This window comes from Macaca nemestrina, chromosome 9 (assembly GCF_043159975.1).
Source record: "Macaca nemestrina isolate mMacNem1 chromosome 9, mMacNem.hap1, whole genome shotgun sequence".
NCBI lineage: Eukaryota > Metazoa > Chordata > Mammalia > Primates > Cercopithecidae > Macaca > Macaca nemestrina.
The window spans coordinates 117359068-117379333 of NC_092133.1; the positions used below are offsets into that span (position 1 = coordinate 117359068).

The following is a 20266-nucleotide window of genomic DNA, read 5'->3' on the forward strand; positions in this document are numbered from 1 at the left end:
TTCTCCAAATATTAAAACATAGCATTATCTTCCTTTATTTAAAAAAATGCATTATTATTTTCCACTCTAAGAAGATTTTGAGGAGTTTTACAGTTAAAAAAAAAAACACAAAAATACAAAAACAAAAATAGAGCCATATAAATAAAATTAAGAAAATGTAAAAGGCCTATCAGTAGCCAATTTGAAAGAGAAGAGATATAGGTACCAAGAACCTAGGATAAACTGGGCGTTAAACTTATCTCTGAGGGAAAACATTTCAGGTTGAAGAATATACATAGGATTGCCTTTTCCTGCCCCTACATTTTTATTTACAGGATACTTACAGCATTGTAATAATAAGAGAATTCAAAAACTATCTAAATAACTGTATTTTTCAATTACTGTTATTCAAGCATTATAAAAGCAAAACCAAAACAGCCTGCGTCCAGGACTCCAATCAATCAAGCAACCTAATTCCAGGGAAAGGAAACAGGCTCTGCTTGTCACGTTTTCTCGTTCTCCTCTCTCGATTTTCCTGCAAATTCTGAAGGTTATAGAGGTAGAGATGAAAAATCTATCTGAGGTCACCAAGACTTAAGAAGGCATGGAATGTTGAAAGCTATTTTTAATTTCAGTGTTGATTTCAAGATAGATGGACCCAATAATCTTTCTAGAAATACCATCTTCAGGAAAAACGTTTAACTTTTATTCATTTGATGCTTCTTAACATAATAAAATAAATGAACCTAAAACAGCACTTTAGGTAACCTGGAAGGGAAGATACATTCCATTTAGGTGAAAATACATAGGAACAATATGTACATTTGGGCAGATATTCTGAACTCTATTGGGCTAATGTTTATGCCCGCACTTGAGCACAACAGTGAGAAGTTTCCCATCACATTTTATCTGAAATGAACAAAATGTCAGGGTAATCTACTAGCAAAACCTGCGCTCCAGGTCAGCGGTGCTTCTCCCTCTGGCACACTCACCATGCCCCTCCCTAGGACACGTTACCTCTCTTCTTTTGCAAAGCTTTCATGAGGTCTGACATGAAATCTTGCTCCCCGCCTCCTGCCCCGCCCGGGGTCCCTGGGTTCTCGTGCCTCTTGGGGGGCATAGGAGGCCTCTTGGCCACCGCAGGAGACGGCCTGGCGGAGTCGGGGGCGGGCGCGGGCGGCGGCGGCGGCGGCGGGGGCAGCTCCAAGCCCGCGTTCCCTGCACACGACGGCGGGGGCGGGGGCACGAAGTCCGGGGGCGGCTCCATGAACTCCGCGGGGGGCGGCGGGAGCTCTGGGTCTTCCAGGGGCGGCGGCGGTGGCGGCGGCGGCAGGAAGTCGTCGGGTGGAGAGGGGAAGCCCCCGCCGCCTGTGCCCTTGGCCTTGGGGGGCGTGGCGGGGCTGCCGCTGGTGTCCGAGGACCTCCGCACCGGAGGGGGCGGGGGCAGGCTGGACTTGGGGGCGTGCGGGGCCCGGGGCGCTGCCGGGTCGTGGTGGTTCCCGAGGGCTGGCTTCTTATCCTGCAACCGAATGACAGCAGCATTCTTTTTTTTTTTTTTTTTAATTTTTGAAATTTTAAATTTATTGTTATTAATTAATGGCGACGGGGTCTCACTCTGTCGCCCAGGCTGAGTGCAGTGGCGCGATCTGGACTTACTGCAGCCTCGACCTCCCGAGCTCAAGCGCTCCTCCCGTCTCAACTTCCCGAGTCGCATTCTTTATTCCCAAAACAGCCCCAGTGGACAAAACAGCCCTAGTGGACAGGACCATGCCATAGATATGTGAGTCTCTGTCTGCCCCCTGGGGAGCCTCTGTCCCTCAGTCACTGAGACTCCTGGTTGTTCATGAGCTCGTCTTTGTTCTGGAATATGGCAATTATTCTAAATGGTCTTTAAAATTAAAAATAATCATTTTTCTAATTTTTTAATATTTTGGCTGGGCATGGTGGCTCATGCCTATAGTCTCAGCACTTTGGGAGGCACAGGCAGGTGGATCACTTACGTCCAGGAGTTCAAGACCAACCTGAACAATATGGTGAAACCCTGTCTCTTTTAAAAATACAAAAATTAGCCTGGTATGGTGGCACACGCCTGTAGTCCCTGCTACTGGGGTGGCTAAGGCATGAGAATTGTTTGAACTTGGAAGGTGGAGGCTGCAATGAGCTGAGATCATGCCACTGCGCTCCAGCCTGGACAACACAGCCAGAATATGTCTCCCTCTATATATATATTTTTAGAGACGGAGTCTCACTGTGTTGCCCAGGTTAGTCTCAAATTCCTAGCCTCAAGTGATCCTCCTGCCTCAGCCTCCTGAGTAACTGGAATTACGGCCACCCCACTTGGCCCAAATGGCCTTTAACAGTATTTCCTGTTGTCACAGTGGAACAGCATAAAAACGAATGTAACTAACTTCATTTTTATTTAAAGTGGCCTTTACCCATTCCTGCACATAGGCAAGGATAATTTTAGAGCATTGAGATAAACATGCAAACCCAGCAATCACGTAGTTTTAAAAACTAACTCTGGGATTAGAGAAGTAAACAACTATGTTTTGTTAAAGATTTATATGACCATTGTGACCTGACCAAGGACAGAGAAGTTCCCAACCTCTTTGGACCCTTGTTGGCACCCAGATGTCTGCAGTCTCTGGTCATCCCTTGATCTCAACTATTTCCCCAACTCACTCCTCTTCCCCATATCCCACACCCATTAAACTCCTCCAGTTAGCCTGAAAAATTTAAGATTGTACTTCAGAACACTAGTCCACCATCTTCATAGTGTTACTGGCTTTCCAAATAAACCAGCTTTTCCTCCCATCATCCCTAATCTCTTGAGTCTGGCTTTTAAGTGGTGAGCAGCCGAACCTGGGTTCAGTTACCCTGTGGCACTCATCTACCAAGTCTACTCTAAATGGAAGATCTGGCCATGTTCAATGAGGTGTGTTGTATTTAGATCATACGAGTATCACCTCCTTGGAACCTGCCTTATCCAGGAGCTGCTGTGTGTCTCTAAAGGGGCTTTCATGGTGTATCTCCTGTGGGGTTGCCTCAGTCTATAAACCACCCTCGACTCATTCATTCCTTCAAAATGGAAGCCAAATGACTTCACTCTTTGGTTCCCAAGCCAAGCCACCAGAGTCCTCGGCATATAGGAAGGGATGCATTTTTTCTTGGTCTGAGTTGAGCTGGTTGTGAAGCTCGTGTCAGGAGTAAGCATCTGTAAAATTATCTTGCTCCTATTCCACACAACACACAGTAGAAACACACGGCAACTCCTGGGGCTTGAGGACTTCCCAAAACCTCCACACAGTCTCCTGGCTTAAATGTACTACTCTGATTAGGATGAAGGAGATGGAAGGGGAGAAGTGAATGGAAACAGTTCTCTCTTGGCTACAGCTTTGTGCAAACGTAGGCACAAAGGATATGTTTCCTGGCAAAGACCTTTTTGCCTGATCTTGGGGACAATGTCTCCTTGTGTTGGTGAGCTGAGAACACAGGTGCCTTTCGCCAGGACTGTGGGCTTTTAGAGAGGAGCCGATTGCAAGCTTGGCTCCAGCTGGCCTCACAGCTTCAGGGAAGGCAGTGTGGTGGGCCAGAAATCAGAACAAGGCATCTGGTCTCTATAAGTTTACTTTTTCTTTATTTTATTTTATTTTTATTTTTATTTATTTATTTTTTGAGACAGAGTCTCGTTCTGTCACCAAGGCTGGAGTGCAGTGGCAGGATCTCCCCTTACTGCAACCTCCACCTCCCGAGTTCAAGCAATCCTCATGCCTCAGCCTCCCGGTTAGCTGGAATTACAAGTGTGTGCCAACAGCCCCAACTAATTTTCATATTTTTTGTACAGACGCGGTTTCACCATATTGGCCACTGGTCTCCAACTCCTGGACTCAGGTGCTCTGCCTGCCCCGGCCTCCCAAAGTGTTGGAATTATAGGCATGAGCCACCATGTCTGGACAGTTTACCATTTCTCAACTGCATGAAAGTTGGCTGGTTCACTGGATATAAAATTAGCCCCATAGTCCTTATTATGACTTGTGTCTCAGGTTGTGATGAGATCAAATGAGATAAATATGTGAGTTCTGAAAAGTAATATCACCAGTATGTGCTATTGGTAGAAACTAGCACGCCAAATTTGGCCTAAGTCTAATAGACGCATAGCCCTTCCTCTGCCAATGTTGGAATAGATAATAATAATTTACATAATGAAACATCCCCAGGCAACTGGATTGAATCCGTTTTAGTAATAATTATCATTTCAATTTACAGTTTATCAGGGTTCCAGTTTATTTCGTTCTCTGCTTAGTAGCCTCTTACCATTGAAGATTAAATTTGGAATTTTTTTCTAATAAAGTGCCTTCTGATTTAGTTTCTGTTTTATTTAGTTTATTTACCTCGCATGATAAGCTATTTAACTGGTGATGTATTTTTTCTTTTTATTTAAATTTCTGAACGGGCAGCTTGGGAATTGGTGTTCACATATAGGTAAGTGATTTCTATTCTAGGATTCTTTTATTTATTTCAGTATTTTTAAATGCTTTCCTTCAACTGGCATTATAGAAATAATGAAAATAATAATAGCTGAAAGCACATTGCATGAGGAGATTGTCAGGCTTGAGAAGATAATGAGAACATTAAAGAAATACAACTTTCAAAGGCCTGCAGTGATTGTCAAAATTATAAGAAGTTCAATAAATACCAAGATTTAGTTGTTTTCATGACTGGCTGATGGACAAAATGAAGGGGCAAAAGAAGTGAAAAATTGCTAAAGTGAAGCACCCTGCCTGTCCTAGCTGGGTGACATGCTGTTGTCACAGTTATTTAAGGTTGTTTTGACTCACACATGAGAAATATTCAACAGAATTTATACAGTCAGCTGAGAAGTTTTGAACTAAATTAGTAACTAAATCGTAATTATTAGCTATGATTTTAAGATAGATTTAAAGGAATCCTCATTGATCTATTTGGTTGAAAAATTTTATGGAGAATGTTATACCAATTTGGCTATTATTTTACAATGTATTTTCTCCTCCATCACCTGGGGATGTATGTAGGAAGGACACGAATGGGGAAAATAGAAAATGCACATTTTTAGTGAAACCCTTTTTTGTCTTTTTTCTTTTTTTTAAGACAGGGTCTTTATCTGTCACCCAGGCTGCAGTGTAGTGGTGCAACCAGAACTCAACTGCAGCCTTGAACTCCTGGGCTCAAGTGATCTTCCTGCCTCAGCATCCCAAGTAGTTGGGACTACAGGTGCTCACCACTGTGCCCAGCCCTATTTTACAGTGTAACTCTTTTAACAGTCTTCTAATCTGATTTTGGGGGCCAGTTAACGCTTCCTATAGGGCTTCAGACTACTAGTTGCCCTATTTTACTCAAAAAAGGCAAGTAAAATCCCAAGCGTTTAAAACTTGGATGTGCTACTTACTATCAGAGAGGGCTAAGATCACTTGACTAAACCGAGAAAACCGCTTTGGTCAAAGTAAACGTAGCTAATTAACTTCAGAGTGCTAAGGAAATGCTTACGTTTTTCCTAGGCAGTGTGATGATAGCTGGTTTTAACTTTTGATTCTAGCATGTGTAACTTTAAGATTACAAATATCAAGCAATGAACTAAATTAAATTGTAGTAACGTCTCAGTTGTTGGAACTACATTTTCTATTTATTTATTTATTTGACTGGATCTTACTCTGTCACCCAGGCTGGAGGCAGTGGTGTGATCACAGATCACTGCCGCCTTGATCTCCTGGGCTCAAGCCAGTCAAACACCTCAGCCTCCCCAGTAGCTGGGATTACAGGTGCATGCCACCACACCTGGCTAATTTTTTTTTTTTTTTTTCTAGTAGAGACAAGCTCTCTCTATATTGCCCAGTCTGGTCTCGAACTGAAGCTCAAGCAATTCTCCTGCCTCAGCCTCCCAAAGTTCTGGGATTACAGGTGTGAGCTACTGCACCCGGCTTTTTAAAAGAGCAGTTATTGGAACAATGCGAATGGTTGAGAACATGGGCTTTGGAAACATGGGCTGATGGAATGTATATCAGCTGCTTGCTGGTTTTACCTTTGACGTTTCAGCATGTCGCTGGGCCTCTTGGAGAACAGCACTGACAGAATGCGCAGCCTGGGGCATCTGTCCATTGGGCTGGGCGGTGCCATTTATAGGTCCTGAGAGGGAGGAAGCGAGAAACGAAGAGTGAGCAAAGCATTTTCAACATTCTTGAAAGTTAATCTGAAAATACAAAGCTGTTTACATCTCTAAAGCAAAGAAAGATACTTGTCGGCTACTTCTTACAAAAATAAAAAATAAAAACAAAGCAAAGAGAGCAATTCACAGGCATGGGATGGTACACAAAACCTTATGAAAAATCTGAGGTTCTGTGACAAAACTTTATATGAGATTCAGCAAAAGATTCAGGAAGGTGAGGGTGGTATTTGATAAAGCCCACCGAGGAGGGTCTGGATTAACTGGGATCCTGGAGAGTAACAATATATTTTACTTTTAAAAACGTTTCAGTAATTGAAGAATAAACCTTGAAAACATATTTTAAAAAATTCTTCTTGATTTTTTAAAAATGTATCTATCCAGTTTCATACCACACTGAATACAGGAACAACTCTTCAACATTGTCCTCAACAAAAAGTACATTGGACACAGAAATAATAGACAGAAATTTGGGCAAAATGTGCAGGTCCCTGGAATAATCGGGAATTAGATGGGTTTTTTTTCCCCCTCAAAAGTCCTGGTATGCTATTTTATTTTCCTGCCTTTTAATTTGTCCCTTTGACATGAAACTTTGACTCATGTTACCTTCAAATATGCTGTCCAGGACTGGGTGCAAGGTGTCAAAACACTGGGACATAATCTCATTCTTCATGTGGACAGTTTTCTGGGCACTAATGGAGCCTTGGATTAATATAATATTTGTACTCTGATAAGAAACATCCACCTACGAGCTCACCCTAAACAGGAGATCAGCACCTTATCCACAGAATATCATAAAATAAGTGGTCAAAGCTTTCTTAAAAGTCACTTAAAATAGATACAGGGCTCCAGTCTGGGCGACAGAGCAAGACCTTACCTCCAAAAAAAAAAAAAAAAGCAAAGAAGAAAAAGAAAACAGGTTGGGTGTGGTGGTTCATGCCTGTAATCCCAGCACTTTGGGAGGCCGAGGTGGGTGGATTACGAGGTAAGGAGATCAAGACCATCCTGGCTAACGCGGTGAAACCCTGCCTCTACTAAAAAATACAAAAAATTAGCCAGGCGTGGTGGTGGGCACCTGTAGTCCCAGCTACTCGGGAAGCTGAGGCAGGAGAATGGCGGGAACCCGGGAGGCAGAGCTTGCAGTGAGCTGAGATTGAGTCACTGCACTCCAGCCTGGGCGACAGTGCGAGACTCTGTCTCAAAAAAAAAAAAAAAAAAAAAAAAAAAAAGAAAAGAAAAAGAAAAAGAAAACATATTCCGAAGCCGTCTACAAAGTTCTGTTTGTATAGATGTGTTGGATACGTTTTGAACAGGAGCACTGAGCTTTGAATATGTGTTGGAATTTCTCCTCCATTTAGTACCTGTAGATGGCTGAGCTGGTGCAGCTGCATTGACTGTCCCCAAGTTTGTCCACCGAGAGGCAAGTCCAGCCTTTGCCACTGCCCGCTGGTAGTTATCATAGAGAGTCTTCCCATACTGGGGAGAGAACACAAAGAAGGAAAGGAATCCATTTATCCCAAATTCTGCACTCAATTGCAATATAAACATAGAGAAGAAATAAATACTCCACGGCTACTCTGTTCACCACTTGTCTGAGTTGGTGATTTTGGATATTTCCATTAAAATTTAACAAATACACATTCAATCATTTTCCAGACTGGCAGAGTCAGTTAATTTTTTCACCAACATATTAGAGAGAGCTTTGGCCACTCAGTTCTGATTACGTATGTCTTTATGTAACACGATCATAGATTCCATCTTGCGTTTTTTTTTTTTTTGAGATCGAGTCTCGCACTGCAGCCCAGGCTGGAGTGCAGTGGTGAGATCTCCTGCTCACTGCAAGCTCTGCCTCCCGGGTTCACGCCATTCTCCTGCCTCAGCCTCCCAAGTAGCTGGGACTACAGGCGCCCGCCACCTCGCCTGGCTAATTTTTGTATTTTTAGTAGAGACGGGGTTTCACCGTGTTAGCCAGGATGGTCTCGATCTCCTGACCTCGTGATCTGCCAGCCTCGGCCTCCCAAAGTGCTGGGATTACAGGTGTGAGCCACCACGCCCGGCCCCATCTTGCGTTTTTAATTGCACACTAAGCTTGCAATACTCGCCATGAGTAAATATCCGGTTACTGGAGAGGTTGGTGTTTCTATCGCTCTCCTCATTTAGAAAACCCACTGGCGAATACACTTGATAATGTCTGTGGCTGAACCCAAGGGTGGGCCAACTGTTTCACAGTACCAGGAAAGCTGCGCCCGGGTCACTAAGTGGGCTGGCAAATGCAAGACAGGGTGAAGTCCGAACACTCTCTCACCTTGGCTATCCGTATTCCCATCACCCACTGGTTAAGGGTTCTTGCGTCATCACAGCAGAGATACTTGATATACTGGGACTCCTTCTGAATTTGGGGGTGCTAGAAAGAAGCAGTTTCAAGACAATGTATTCACTTGTCATGTATTAGGAAGTCAAAGCACCTGTCAGGAAATTTTTAAAAAATCTCTAAAAATATATGTGATTTATGTGGTAAAAATTACTGGTTGTAAAATTAGGAAGGTAACTTTTAAAAATGACTAAATTTTGAAAGGATTTGAGAAATTTGTTATATGTTGGGAGGCTGAGGCGAGCGGATCACTTGAGGTCAGGAGTTCGAGACCAGCCTGGCCAACATGGTAAAACCCCGCCTCTACTGAGAATACAAAAAAAAAAAAAAAAAATTCCTGCTGAGGCAGGGAAATTGCTTGAATTTGGGAGGTGGAGGTTGCAGTGAGCCAAGACTGCACCACTGCACTCCAGCCTGGTGACACAGCAAGACTCTGCCCAAAAAAAAAAAAAAAAAAAAAAAAAGAAAAAGAAATTTGTTTTATGATTTATCATAAGCACATCTTTTAAAAAAATTTTTTAGAAACAGGGTGTGACTCTGTTGTCCTGGCTGGAGTGGCACAATCACAGTTCACTGCAAACTTTGAACTCCTGGGGTCAAGAGATCCTCACTCCTCAGCCTCCTGAGTAGCTAGGACTACAGGTGCACACCACCATGTCCAGCTAATTGAAATTTTTTTTTAAAAAATATTTTGTGGAATTGGAGTCTCACTATATTAGCCAAGCTGGTCTCAAACTCCTGGCCTCAAGCAATCCTCCTGCCTCAGCCTCCCAAAGTGCTGGGATTACAGGCATGAGGTACCATGCCTTGCTTGTAAGAACTTTTTACTAATTATTATTACTATAATTTTCATTTATGACTTTTTAACTTTTGGAAGGTTTTCACATCCATCATGTCTCTATCCCCATGAGAAGTCTGAGCTGCTTCTCCATTTGTCAGATAAGGGAACTTACCTGAAGTAATTCTTATGTCATAGAATTAAAGGCTATGAGAATTGTGGGTTTATAACTCCCAAAAACTGATTCTAGGGTTATTTCTGCTTCTAAAAATTCAGAGTTTTGTGATGACCTTTCCTTCTTAACTGCTATCTGCTGCTCAAATGGGCCAGTGGCTTCCAGATGGACACCCTGGAGGACTATTTCTGTCTATTACACTTAGTGCCAGTGGCACTAAGCAGTGGTTCCGGTTGCTGAACAGGTCTTTTAGGAGCTCACAAAGATAACAAGGAAATGGGCAAGTGTGAAAGAGAAACACCTTGCATTCCTCTTAGTCCTCATTGCTTTTGTTGTTTCTGGTTTAATTTTTATTTTTTAAGACAGGATCTCACTCTGCCGCCCAGGCTACAGTGCAGTGGTGCCATCATGGCTCAGCCTCTAATTCCTGGGCTCACACAATCCTTCCACCTCAGCCTCCTCTGTAGCTGGGACCACAGACATGCATCCATGCTTGGCTTTTTTTCTTTTTTTTAAAGAAACACTCTTGCTATGTTTCTCAGGCTGGTGCTGAAACCCTGGGCTCAAGTGATCCTCCCACCTCAGCCTCCCAAAGTGCTGGGATTACAGGCGTGAACCACCAAGCCCAGTTAGTTTCTGTTTTATGTGTCTGTCTCAGATAGACTGTGTCTTCCATGAGGGTGGGAACTACATCTGTCTTACTCACTGCTGAAGACCCTCATTGCTTAGCACATGGCCAGCACATGGCAGGTGTTCCAGTCCAGATGTCAGAATACTTGAAGAAAAGAAACAAGCACAACATTTCGTGTTGAGTTAGAAATCTTGCCGTCATCAGGCGAGGGGCCGGCAACCAAACATAGGTTCTAAGATATTAATATGTGCCATGTAAATTTTCATAGGTCATTATAAGGTTTATTATAATACATTTTATTATGTAGAAAAATAATTAACAACCACAAGCATCTTGTGTGTGTGTGTGTGTGGAGGGGTATGGTACCACCTCTTTCTTTTTCCTCCTGTCCTCAGAGGATTTATTAATCCTGCTAGGATAATCCTCATTTGCTGGTGGGGCTGAAAGTGGAAAGGAAAGCAAAGAGAGCTGGAAGCATCTGTCTGCTCTTCAGTTGGCAGGAAAGGTGGAAAGCTGTCCAATTCCTCTCTTCGGGTATTGCACGGACCTCTCCACTTCTCTTTCACTTTCCATCTTAAATCACTGACCTCCAAGGAAATGGCTATTCTCAAAGTTGATCTATGCAAAGGGTCTCATGTCTTTAAACTTCAGCTGGAATCTGACTGGCAGCGTCTAGTCACTCTGCTGGACTTTCTAATGACTCAGCCTGCAAGAACCTGTGGGATTGTTACCTTTGTCCAGAAAAGATAACAAGACCTTTATAGACTCCAAGAGCTTGACGAGAGTTTAGTAATTTTTGGTTTCACGAATGAGAAAACTGAGGTTCAGAAACGTTACTATACATTCCACCCTGTGACCCCCACTAGAACCTGGGGGTCTCCTGACTAACCACCTAGAATTTCTGTGTTTGTATTAAGCTATTACACCCAAATCTCAGACTTGGAAGAGACAACAGAAAAAATTCCTCTTTTTGGTTTTTTCAGGCAATTGAGGAAGGTCTACTCATATTTTTGCCTTTAAATATGTATTGCTTATGTAGCTCGCTCAGGCTTCAGAAATTGCATCACCATTGCTCGAAGAACGATCAGTTCCTATTTGCTTGGGCAGAGCAAACAGGAACACAGACATTCTCTCTACCAACGGCGACAACTTCACATCAGGCGCCTGAATGTTGCTGTAGTTTTGCAGTCTGGCCAGCAGATGACAGGAAACACTTTCGAATGGCTGCTGGGCATTTTATTGTTTTTGCGGTTCAATGCTTATTCCCTCATCCTGAATGCTAGATTTTAATTTTGCAAATGTTACTCCAATAGTGATCCTCTTTGGAGGCCCTTAAAATCGGAAATATCTATCAACTCAGGTAATATGGCCCGATAGCCAAAAGGATTTGTTGTCTTAATTAACCTGAAGGACGTATTGATGAAAAATATACTAAAGCCAGCACTCACTGGCTGGAATGTAACAGCCCACAAATGCCGCCAGCATTGCCTTCAACGATAACACGTGCAAAGCCAAACCAACGCCCTTGTCTTTCAGCACCAGAAACACGGCTCTCTGGCCGACAAACAGCATTTGTGTTCTGATTGTCATGTAAGAGAGGCAAGCATTGGTCTCTTCAGCAATTAAATGTTTACAATTGTTCTTAGAAAGCAACTATTCTGCCCCACTCCCCAGATATTTAAAAAGCTGACATTGCGACCTTCAAGTTAATCTATTACTTTTTTTTTGGTAGATGTCATGTGAGAGCCAAGTTTCCAGAGCAGACTAAATCTCATCGTGTTTGCAACAAAACGCAGAAAGCGACAATTATCCATTTAAGAAGCACCATAAACAATTTCTTAAGTATGTTATTCATTGAAATAGAGTAAAACATAGTCATTCCCTTAAAGAAAATGACTTTTGAACATAAAATAGTCCCTTGATGATGGGGTGATGTATAGACGTTGCTATAGGTCAGGTCTCACCAAGTTCCTTCCTTACACTACATGTGTGCTGTGGATGTATACAGGAGGATTATATGACCTCTAAGTTCTCTAGCAATCCTCAGATTTTATGGTTCTAAGATGAGCTACCTAATGGGAACAAGCTCCTTTCTGGCTCCCTTGTGACACAGAAGTCGTTCAGGCTTGCAGACATCATAGAGCAAGTCACTGAGCTTGTTCTCCACCGTGATTGAGACTTTGCCAAGGAGATTATTGCCTAACCGAGCCTTTTGCTGAATAATCATTTGCAAAGAGGTTTCAGGAAAATGCTGGTGCAATGTCACTGGCCAGGCTCTTTTGCAACTGATTTGATTGTTCCTGACCATAAAGAGAGAGAAGCTCTCTTGGGACATGAGAACAGCACACAGAGGGCAGGGCGATTGTGGAATGCCACTGCTTAAAGGGCTCTTACAGACCCTCTGAACTTAGGAAATGAGAAAACAGGGTGACAGAGGCTAAGCAATTTATCCAAGGCCAAAGCTAGTGAAAGAACCAAGGTCCTATTTTGTTCCACAAATATCTCTGGGTGCTAAGAAGTATGCTAATTCCTAGGTACATTAAGAGGAGTAAGAGAGGCAGGGGCCAGTGGCTCACACCTGTAATCCCAGCACTTTGAGAGGCCAAGGCAGGTAGATCACTCGAGGCCAGGAATTTGAGATCAGCCTGGACAACATGGTGAAACCTTGTCTCTACAAAAAGTACAAAAATTAGCCGGGCGTGGTGGTGCACACCTGTAGTTCCAGCTACTGGAGAGGCTGAAGTGGGAGGATAGATGCAGCCAGGTGTTCGAGGCTGTGGTGAGCCATGATTGTGCCACTGCGCTCCTGACTGGGCTGGAGAAGACCCTGCCTCAAACAAACAAACAAACAAACAAAAACAACAAAAAGAGGAATAAGAAAGCTCACGTGATAACTGGGCAATGCTCGCTGGAGGTGTTTTAGGGAGAGATGTACGTAAACACATGATGTAATCAAATGTGTAATCAAATCACATATGTAATGTGATTATGAAATAGTATGCTCCATACTAAAAGTTTGAAAATGGGCCAAGTAAGGGTCTTTGGAAGAAGTGACAGAATGCTGTAATATACATGGAGAACATGGAGAAATTCTATATGGCAAAGGTCTGGAAACCATGGAATGAAGAAGCAGAAATTAAGCTGGAGAGGAATCTGAGTGAAGACCCTTGAGTCAAACTAGAATCTAGACATGATCCCCTGGGCAGTGGGGGGCACTGGAAGTTTTAAAACAGCACAGTGACACAGGAAGTCACTGGGCGCTATGAGGAAGATGGATCTTGAGTGAAGAATAAGATCGAACTGAGGGAGGGCTCAGGGGGAGACCTTGATGGGAAATAAAAGAACTTGCTCATAGATTAATGAGAAATGGGGAGAGGAAGAAAATCAAGCATACTTTCTCTGTTTCTAGCTTGGTAGAGCAGGTGAATGTTATGGGTTTAATTATCTCCCCCTCCCTAAAAGCTATGTTGAAGTACTCCTGGTACCTATGAATGTAACCTTATTTGGAAATAGGGTATTTGCAGATGTAATAAAGTTCAGATAAGGTCATCCTGGATGAAAGTGGGCTCTAAATCCAAAGTGACTGGTGTGAGCTGAGTGTAGTGGCTCACACCTGTAATCACAGCACTTTGGGAGGCCAAGGTGGGTGAATTGCTTGAGTCCAAGAGCTCAAGATCAGCCTGGGCAACATAGCGAAACCCTGTCTCTGCAAAAATACAAAAAATGAGCCAGGTATGGTGGTGTACACCTGTAGTCCCAGCTACTTGGGAGGCTGAGGCAGGAGGATCACTTGAGCCCAGGAAGTTGAGGCTGCAGTGAGCTGTGATCACACCACCACACTCAGCCTGAGCAACAGAGTGAGACCTTGTCTCAAAAAAAAAAAGCAAAAAACAAAAAACACCAAAACCAGCAAAAAACAAGCAAACAAAAACCACCACCAAAATGACATGTTCTTATAAGAAGAGAAGAAACAGACACAGACACAGAAAGAAGATGATCATGTGTTGAGGGAGGCAGAGATTGGCATCATGCAGCTGCAAGCCAAAGAATGCCAGCATTGCTGGGAGCTGCCGGAATCTAGGAGAGGTGTGGAGGCAGGGTACAGATTTTGCCTCTGAGCCCTCAGAAGGAACACAACTCTGGTTTTGATTTTGGACTTCTGGTTCCAATATCACCTTGATTTGGGACTTCTGGACTTCTGAACTGTGTGAGAAATAAATTTCTGTGAAATTACCTAGTTAGCAGCAGTTTGTTACGGCAGCTCTAGAAAACGAATAGAGTAGGTGATGGTGCCATTCATTTTTAGGGGACTGTGGAAAGCAGGGCATGGAGGAAAGGTTGAAATCAGTGTCTGTAATAGAGGTACCCCTCGGACATGTGGTTACCGCATGTGTAGGGCTAGGGAAGAAGGTGAGACTGTCCACTACGAATTGGGAATTATTTGTCTCCAACACAGACAATGATTGCAGCTGTGGCTGTGAATATGATCTCAGCCAGAGCACAGGGAATCTGGTGAGAACTGAATTTAGGACCTTGGAGGGCATTACAGTGTGTAGGGAAGGAGGAGGCACCAGCAGAAACAGAGCAGCGGTCCAGGCTGAAGATTATAAAATGAGGATGCCATCATCAATGCAAAAGATGCCGTGAGGACTGGAGAAAGCCACTATTCTTTGGAAATCTTAATAATAGCAGTTTCCACAGGGGTGCAGGGAGAAGCCTGGTAGCATGCAAACTCCACAAAGCCAGAGGCCTTTGTTTTGTTTACTGATGTACCCCATGGTCTGAATAAAGAAAATTCAAAAGATATATGTATATATTCGTAGAGAAAGGGTCTGCCTCTGTTGCCCAGTCTGGAGTGCAGTGGTGCGATCATGGCTCCCTGCAACTTCCAATGCTTGCGCTCAAGTGATTCTCCCACCTCGGCCCCCTGAGGAGCTGGGACCACAGGTGCGCACCACCATGCCCGGCTAATGTTTTTAAATTTTTTATTGAGAGGAGGTTTCACAATGTTGCCCAGGTTGGTCTTGAACTCCTGCTCTCAAACAATCCCCCTGCTTCGGCCTCCCAAAGTGAGGACATGGAGCGCATCATCACTTTCTCATGAAGTCTGAGTTAAAGAGAAGACAGAGGCCAAAGGTGCTGCTTGAAGAGGTGGGGCAGATACAACTGAGGGGAGTGAGTGAGTGAGTTAGAGCCCCCAAACCAAGGAATATTTGAAAATGTTTGTGGCCCAAAGAAAAGAGAAGAATTGTTTGGAGAGGGGTTCGAAGATGCTGAAGCCAAAGGGAGTGGCTGACAATGTGGTTCCAGAGGCCATGTTGCAGATGGGAGCCATCTTCCTCTGAGATACAGAGTCAGGAGGTAGGAGAGTTATTGCGTGGGATAAATTTAGAAGTAAAGAGGAAGTAAACTGGGACATTCAATCCTGTTCTCTATTTTCTTTCTTATCCTTCCTTTTTCTCTCTCTTTTTCTTTCTTTCTTTCCCTTCTTTTTTAGAGATCTTGCTCTGTTGCCCAGGCCACAGTGCAATGGTGTGACTGTGGCTCACGGCACCCTCAAACTCCTGTCCTCAAGCAATCCTTCTGCCTCAATCTCCTGCGTAGCTGGGACTATGGGTGTGCACCACCACACTAGGCTGATTTTTAAATATTTTGTAGAGATGGGGGTCTCCCTATGTTGCCTGGCTGGTCTTGAACTCTTGGGGTCAAGTGGTCCCCCTGCCTTGACCTCCCAAAATGCTGGGATTACAAGCATGAGCCATAGTGCCCAGATAATTAAGCATTTCTTTAGGGACAGGATCTCACTCTGTTGCCCTGGCTGGAGCATAGCTCACTGCAACCTTGAATGCAGGCTCAAGCAATCCTCCTGCCTCAGCCTTCTGAGTAACTGGGACTGTAGGTGCATGCTACCACACCCTGCTGATTTAAAAAGTTTTTCTGTAGAGATGGGGTCTTGATATGTTGCTCAGGCTGGTCTCGAGCTCCTGGGCTCAAGCGATCCTTCTGCCTTGGCCTCCAAAAGTGCTGGGATTACAGGCATGAGCCACTGTGCCTGGCCTGAACCATGTTTTAAAGGGCACAGTGGTGCAGGGGGCTTTGATCTGCATTCCATCCATCTGTCCATCCATCGATCCACCCACTCATCTGTCCATCCACCCATCCATTAATCTCTCCATTCATCTGATATGTATCGAGAATTTACAATGTGTCAAATATCACTCCAAGCTCTGGAACACAATAATGAACACAATAGAAAAAGTCCTTGCTCTCCGACATTTATATTCTACTATGGGAGAAAGCCAACAAAAATACAAAACACTAAAGTAATGTAATTTTTCATTGTGAAAAATACTGTAAAGAAAAATATAGCTGAGTAAGGGTAGGAAGCAAGTGAGCGACGGGGCAGAATTCCAGCGCTCCTTCCACGATATTCCACTACTTCCTAACAGGTCTCCATAGAAGCATAATTTCTCCTGGAGGATATTTACTTCTGCCCCATTGCATATAGCCCCAGAATGGAATGAGAAAGAATGCAGGAAAGAATGGCTTCTATCCATGCACAAAACTGCCTTTATGCGGGCTAAGGAAACTGAACGTGAGTGAGACTGGGAAGCCCCGTTGGACTGCAAAAATGGGTGAAACCGCAGTTGGACGGTAAGGGGATGGTTTCCCTGACTATGTTGCCCCTCCCCTGAGCCACTGCAGTACCCACACATGGAAAGTCCCCCCGGACTCACACTCAGGTTTCTTACCATACGGGGTCCCTCTGTGGGAGGCTTGCTTCTGTCTGAGCCTATGGAGAGCACTGTGAGTACCAAGTACCAACAGGACTGAAACACATGAGGCTAGCAAGGGACAAAGAGGGGGGTGGGTCTAGCAGCAGCCAGGTGGATAAATTTGGCAGTGGCTCACCATCCCTGCCAGATGAAATGATGCACCAGATGTGCTGTTTATGCTGTACTGTGGGAAGCATGGTCCACAGAACCTCTGGACTTGAGAGCCTGACCGGCTTTCCCACACCATCTGGTGGGCCCTTTGTGGGTGTCCCAGGGCCCACGCAGTTTGGACAGTGTATCCTCGGCAGAGTTAGTGTAGGATTCGGGTCTAACTTGGACTTAGGAGGCCCTCTAGTGCTGAAATAATATACAATAGTCAATCTGCTCACAATTTCTGCATACGCCCACTGAAAAAGAAGGGTCACAAACAAATCCAGACAGGGAAGACTGAAACAAATACCTAATTCAACAATGGGAAGACAGAGCCCAATGTCTATAAGGAGTAAGAATAGCCTAGAAAATATGGTCTCTCTAAATGGACAAAAAGAGGTGCCAGCTATCTGGCAGACAAAGAATTCAAAAATAGCTGTTATGACAAAACTCAGCAAACTTCAAGAAAACACAGAGAAGCAATTCAGAAATTTATCAGAAACATTCATCAGATCGATAGAAATAATTAAAAAAACAAACAAATCCTGGAGCTGAAAAGTGTAACAAACAAAATGAAACATGAAACAGAAAACATCAGCTGCAGAATTCATCAAGCAGAAGAATCAGTGAGCTTGAAGGCAGCCTATTTGAAAACACATAGTCAAAGGAGAAAAAAGGAAAAAAATGAGAAGGAATAAAGAAAAACTTACAAGACCCATGGGACACCATCAAAAGAGCAAATCTACATATCCTTAACATTAAAGAGAGAGTAAAGAATGAAAAGGGATAGAAAGCTTATTCAAATAAATAATAATAGAAAAGTTACCAAATTAGAAGAAAGATACAAATATCCATGCACAGGAAGGTCAAAGGTCACCAACCAGATTCAACCCAAATAAAATACCCCAATATATATCATAATCAAATTCTCAAAGGTCAAAGACAAAGAGATGTACCTGAAAGTAGCAAGAAAAACAACAACAACAAATAACACATAAGGGAGTTCTAATATGCCTGGCAGCAGACTTAGCAGAAACCTTGCAGGCCAAGAGAGAGTGGGACAATATATTCAGAGTGACGAAAGATAAAGAAAAGCCTGTCAACCAAGAATACTGTACCCAGAAAAGCTATTCTTCAGAAACGAAGGTGATAAAGACTTTTTCAGCCAAAGAAAGATCTCAAATAAACAATCTAATGATGCATCTCAAGGAACTAGAAAAAATAAGAACTAAACCCCAAATTAGTAGGAGAAAAGAAATAATAAAGATCAGAGCATAAATAAATGAAATAGAGATTAATTTCATTCATTTGGAAAAGAAATATTAAGGCTAAAAGAGGCTAAAAACAAATATTAAGAAAACAAAGAGTAAGTTTTTTTGAAAAATAAATAAAATTGAGAAACCTTTAGCTAGTCTAAGAAAAAAAGAAAGATGACTGAAAGAAAATGAAAGATGAAAAAAGACATTACAATTGATACTACAGAAATACAAAAGATCATAAAAACTACTATAAATAATTACACACTAACAGAATGGAAAACCTAGGAAAACATGACTAAAATCCTAGATGCATATGATCTACCATGATTGAAACAGGAAGAAATAGAAAACCTAAAAAGACCAATAATGAGTAATGAAATTGAAGCTGTAATAAAAAGGCTCCTATCAAAGAAAAGCCCAGGACCTGATGGCTTCACTGCTGAATTCTACAAACATATAAAGACGAATTCTTCACAAACTATTTCAAAAAATTGAAAAGGAAGAAATTCTTCCAAACTCATTCTACGAGGCCTGCATTACTCCAATTCCAAAACCAGAGATGGACACAACCAAAAAGAAAAGCTACAGGCCAACATCCCTGATGAATGTAGATATAAAAGTCCTCAACAGAATACTAGCAATCTGAATTAAATAGCATATTTAAAAGACCATTCATCATGATCAAGTGGGATTCATCCCAGCAATACAAGGATAGTTTAGCATATACAAATCAATAAATGTGACACATCACATTAACAGAATAAAGATTAAAAACCAAATGCTTATTTCAATAGATGCAGAAAAAGCATTTGACAAAAATTCAGCGTCTCAACAAATTAGGTGTAGAAGAAACATACCTCAACATAATAAAGTTTATATATGTTAAACCCACAGCCAACATCACACTGAATGGGAAAAAATTAGAAGCTTTTCCCCGAAGATCTCAAAAGAGATAAGGATGCCCACTTTCACTGTTCCTATTCAGCATAGTACTGGAACTCTTAGCGAGACCAATGAGGCAAGAGAAAGAAAGAAAAGGCATCCAAATTGGAAATGAGGGAGTCAAATTGTCCCTGTTTGCAGACAACATGATTTCATATGTAGAAAATCTTAAAGACTCCACCAAAAAAACTGTTAGAACTAATAAACAGATGAAGTAAATTTTCAGGATACAAAATCAGCATACAAAAATTAGTAGCATTTCTATGTAACAGTAGCCAACTATCTGAAAATCAAGAAAGCAATCCCATTTACAATACCTACACAAAAATAAAATACTTAGAAATAAATTTAACCAAGGAGGAGAAAAATCTCTATGAAGAAAACTATAAAACATTGATAAAAGAAGGCGAAGAGGATATAAACAGAAAGATATTCTATGTTCATAAATTGGAAGAATTAATATTTTTATAATGTCCATGCTACCAAAAGTAATTTACAGATTCAGAGCAATCCCTATCAAAATTATGATGTCAGACTTCACAGAGAAATAGAAAAAAAAAAATCCTAAAATTTATATGGAAACACAGACTCTAAATAGCCAAAGCAATCTTGAGTAAAAAGAACAAAGCTGGAGGAGTCACACAAACTGATTTCAAGATATACTACAAATCTATAGCAGTGTGGTATTGGTGTAAAAACAGACACATAGGCCCATGGAACAAAACAGAGAGTCCAGAACTAAATCAATGCATTTACAGCCAACTGATTTTAAACAAAGGTGCCCACCCCCCCAAAAGAACAAGAACAAGAAAAACAAACCAAAAAACTCACAATGAGGGAAAGATAGCGTCTTCAATAAACAGTGTTGGGTTAACTGGATAACTTCATGCAAAAGAATGTAACTTGACCCCTATTTCTCACCATAAACAAAAATCATCTCAAAATAGATTAAATAGTTAATATAAGACCCAAAACTGGCATGGCTCATGCCTGTGATCTCAGCACTTTG

General features: G+C 42.4%; 1 protein-coding gene across 3 annotated transcripts in view; it reads right to left on the minus strand.

Moving 5' to 3' along the window:
* Window positions 1–663: 663 nt before the first annotated feature.
* LOC105480006 (amyloid beta A4 precursor protein-binding family B member 1-interacting protein) overlaps window positions 664–20266 on the minus strand; it is a 129413-nt gene continuing 109810 nt past the window's right edge. For 2 of the 3 annotated variants that reach the window (XM_071070343.1, XM_071070344.1), the window contains 4 exons: window positions 8481–8579; window positions 7537–7651; window positions 6035–6138; window positions 664–1522 (listed from right to left, as the gene is read on the minus strand). In XM_071070343.1, the coding sequence (XP_070926444.1) occupies window positions 983–1522; window positions 6035–6138; window positions 7537–7651; window positions 8481–8579 (858 nt within the window). In that variant the 3' untranslated portion in view covers window positions 664–982. The remainder of the gene's footprint in view (window positions 1523–6034; window positions 6139–7536; window positions 7652–8480; window positions 8580–20266) is intronic. The other variant, XM_024792260.2, reaches the window with a different exon arrangement.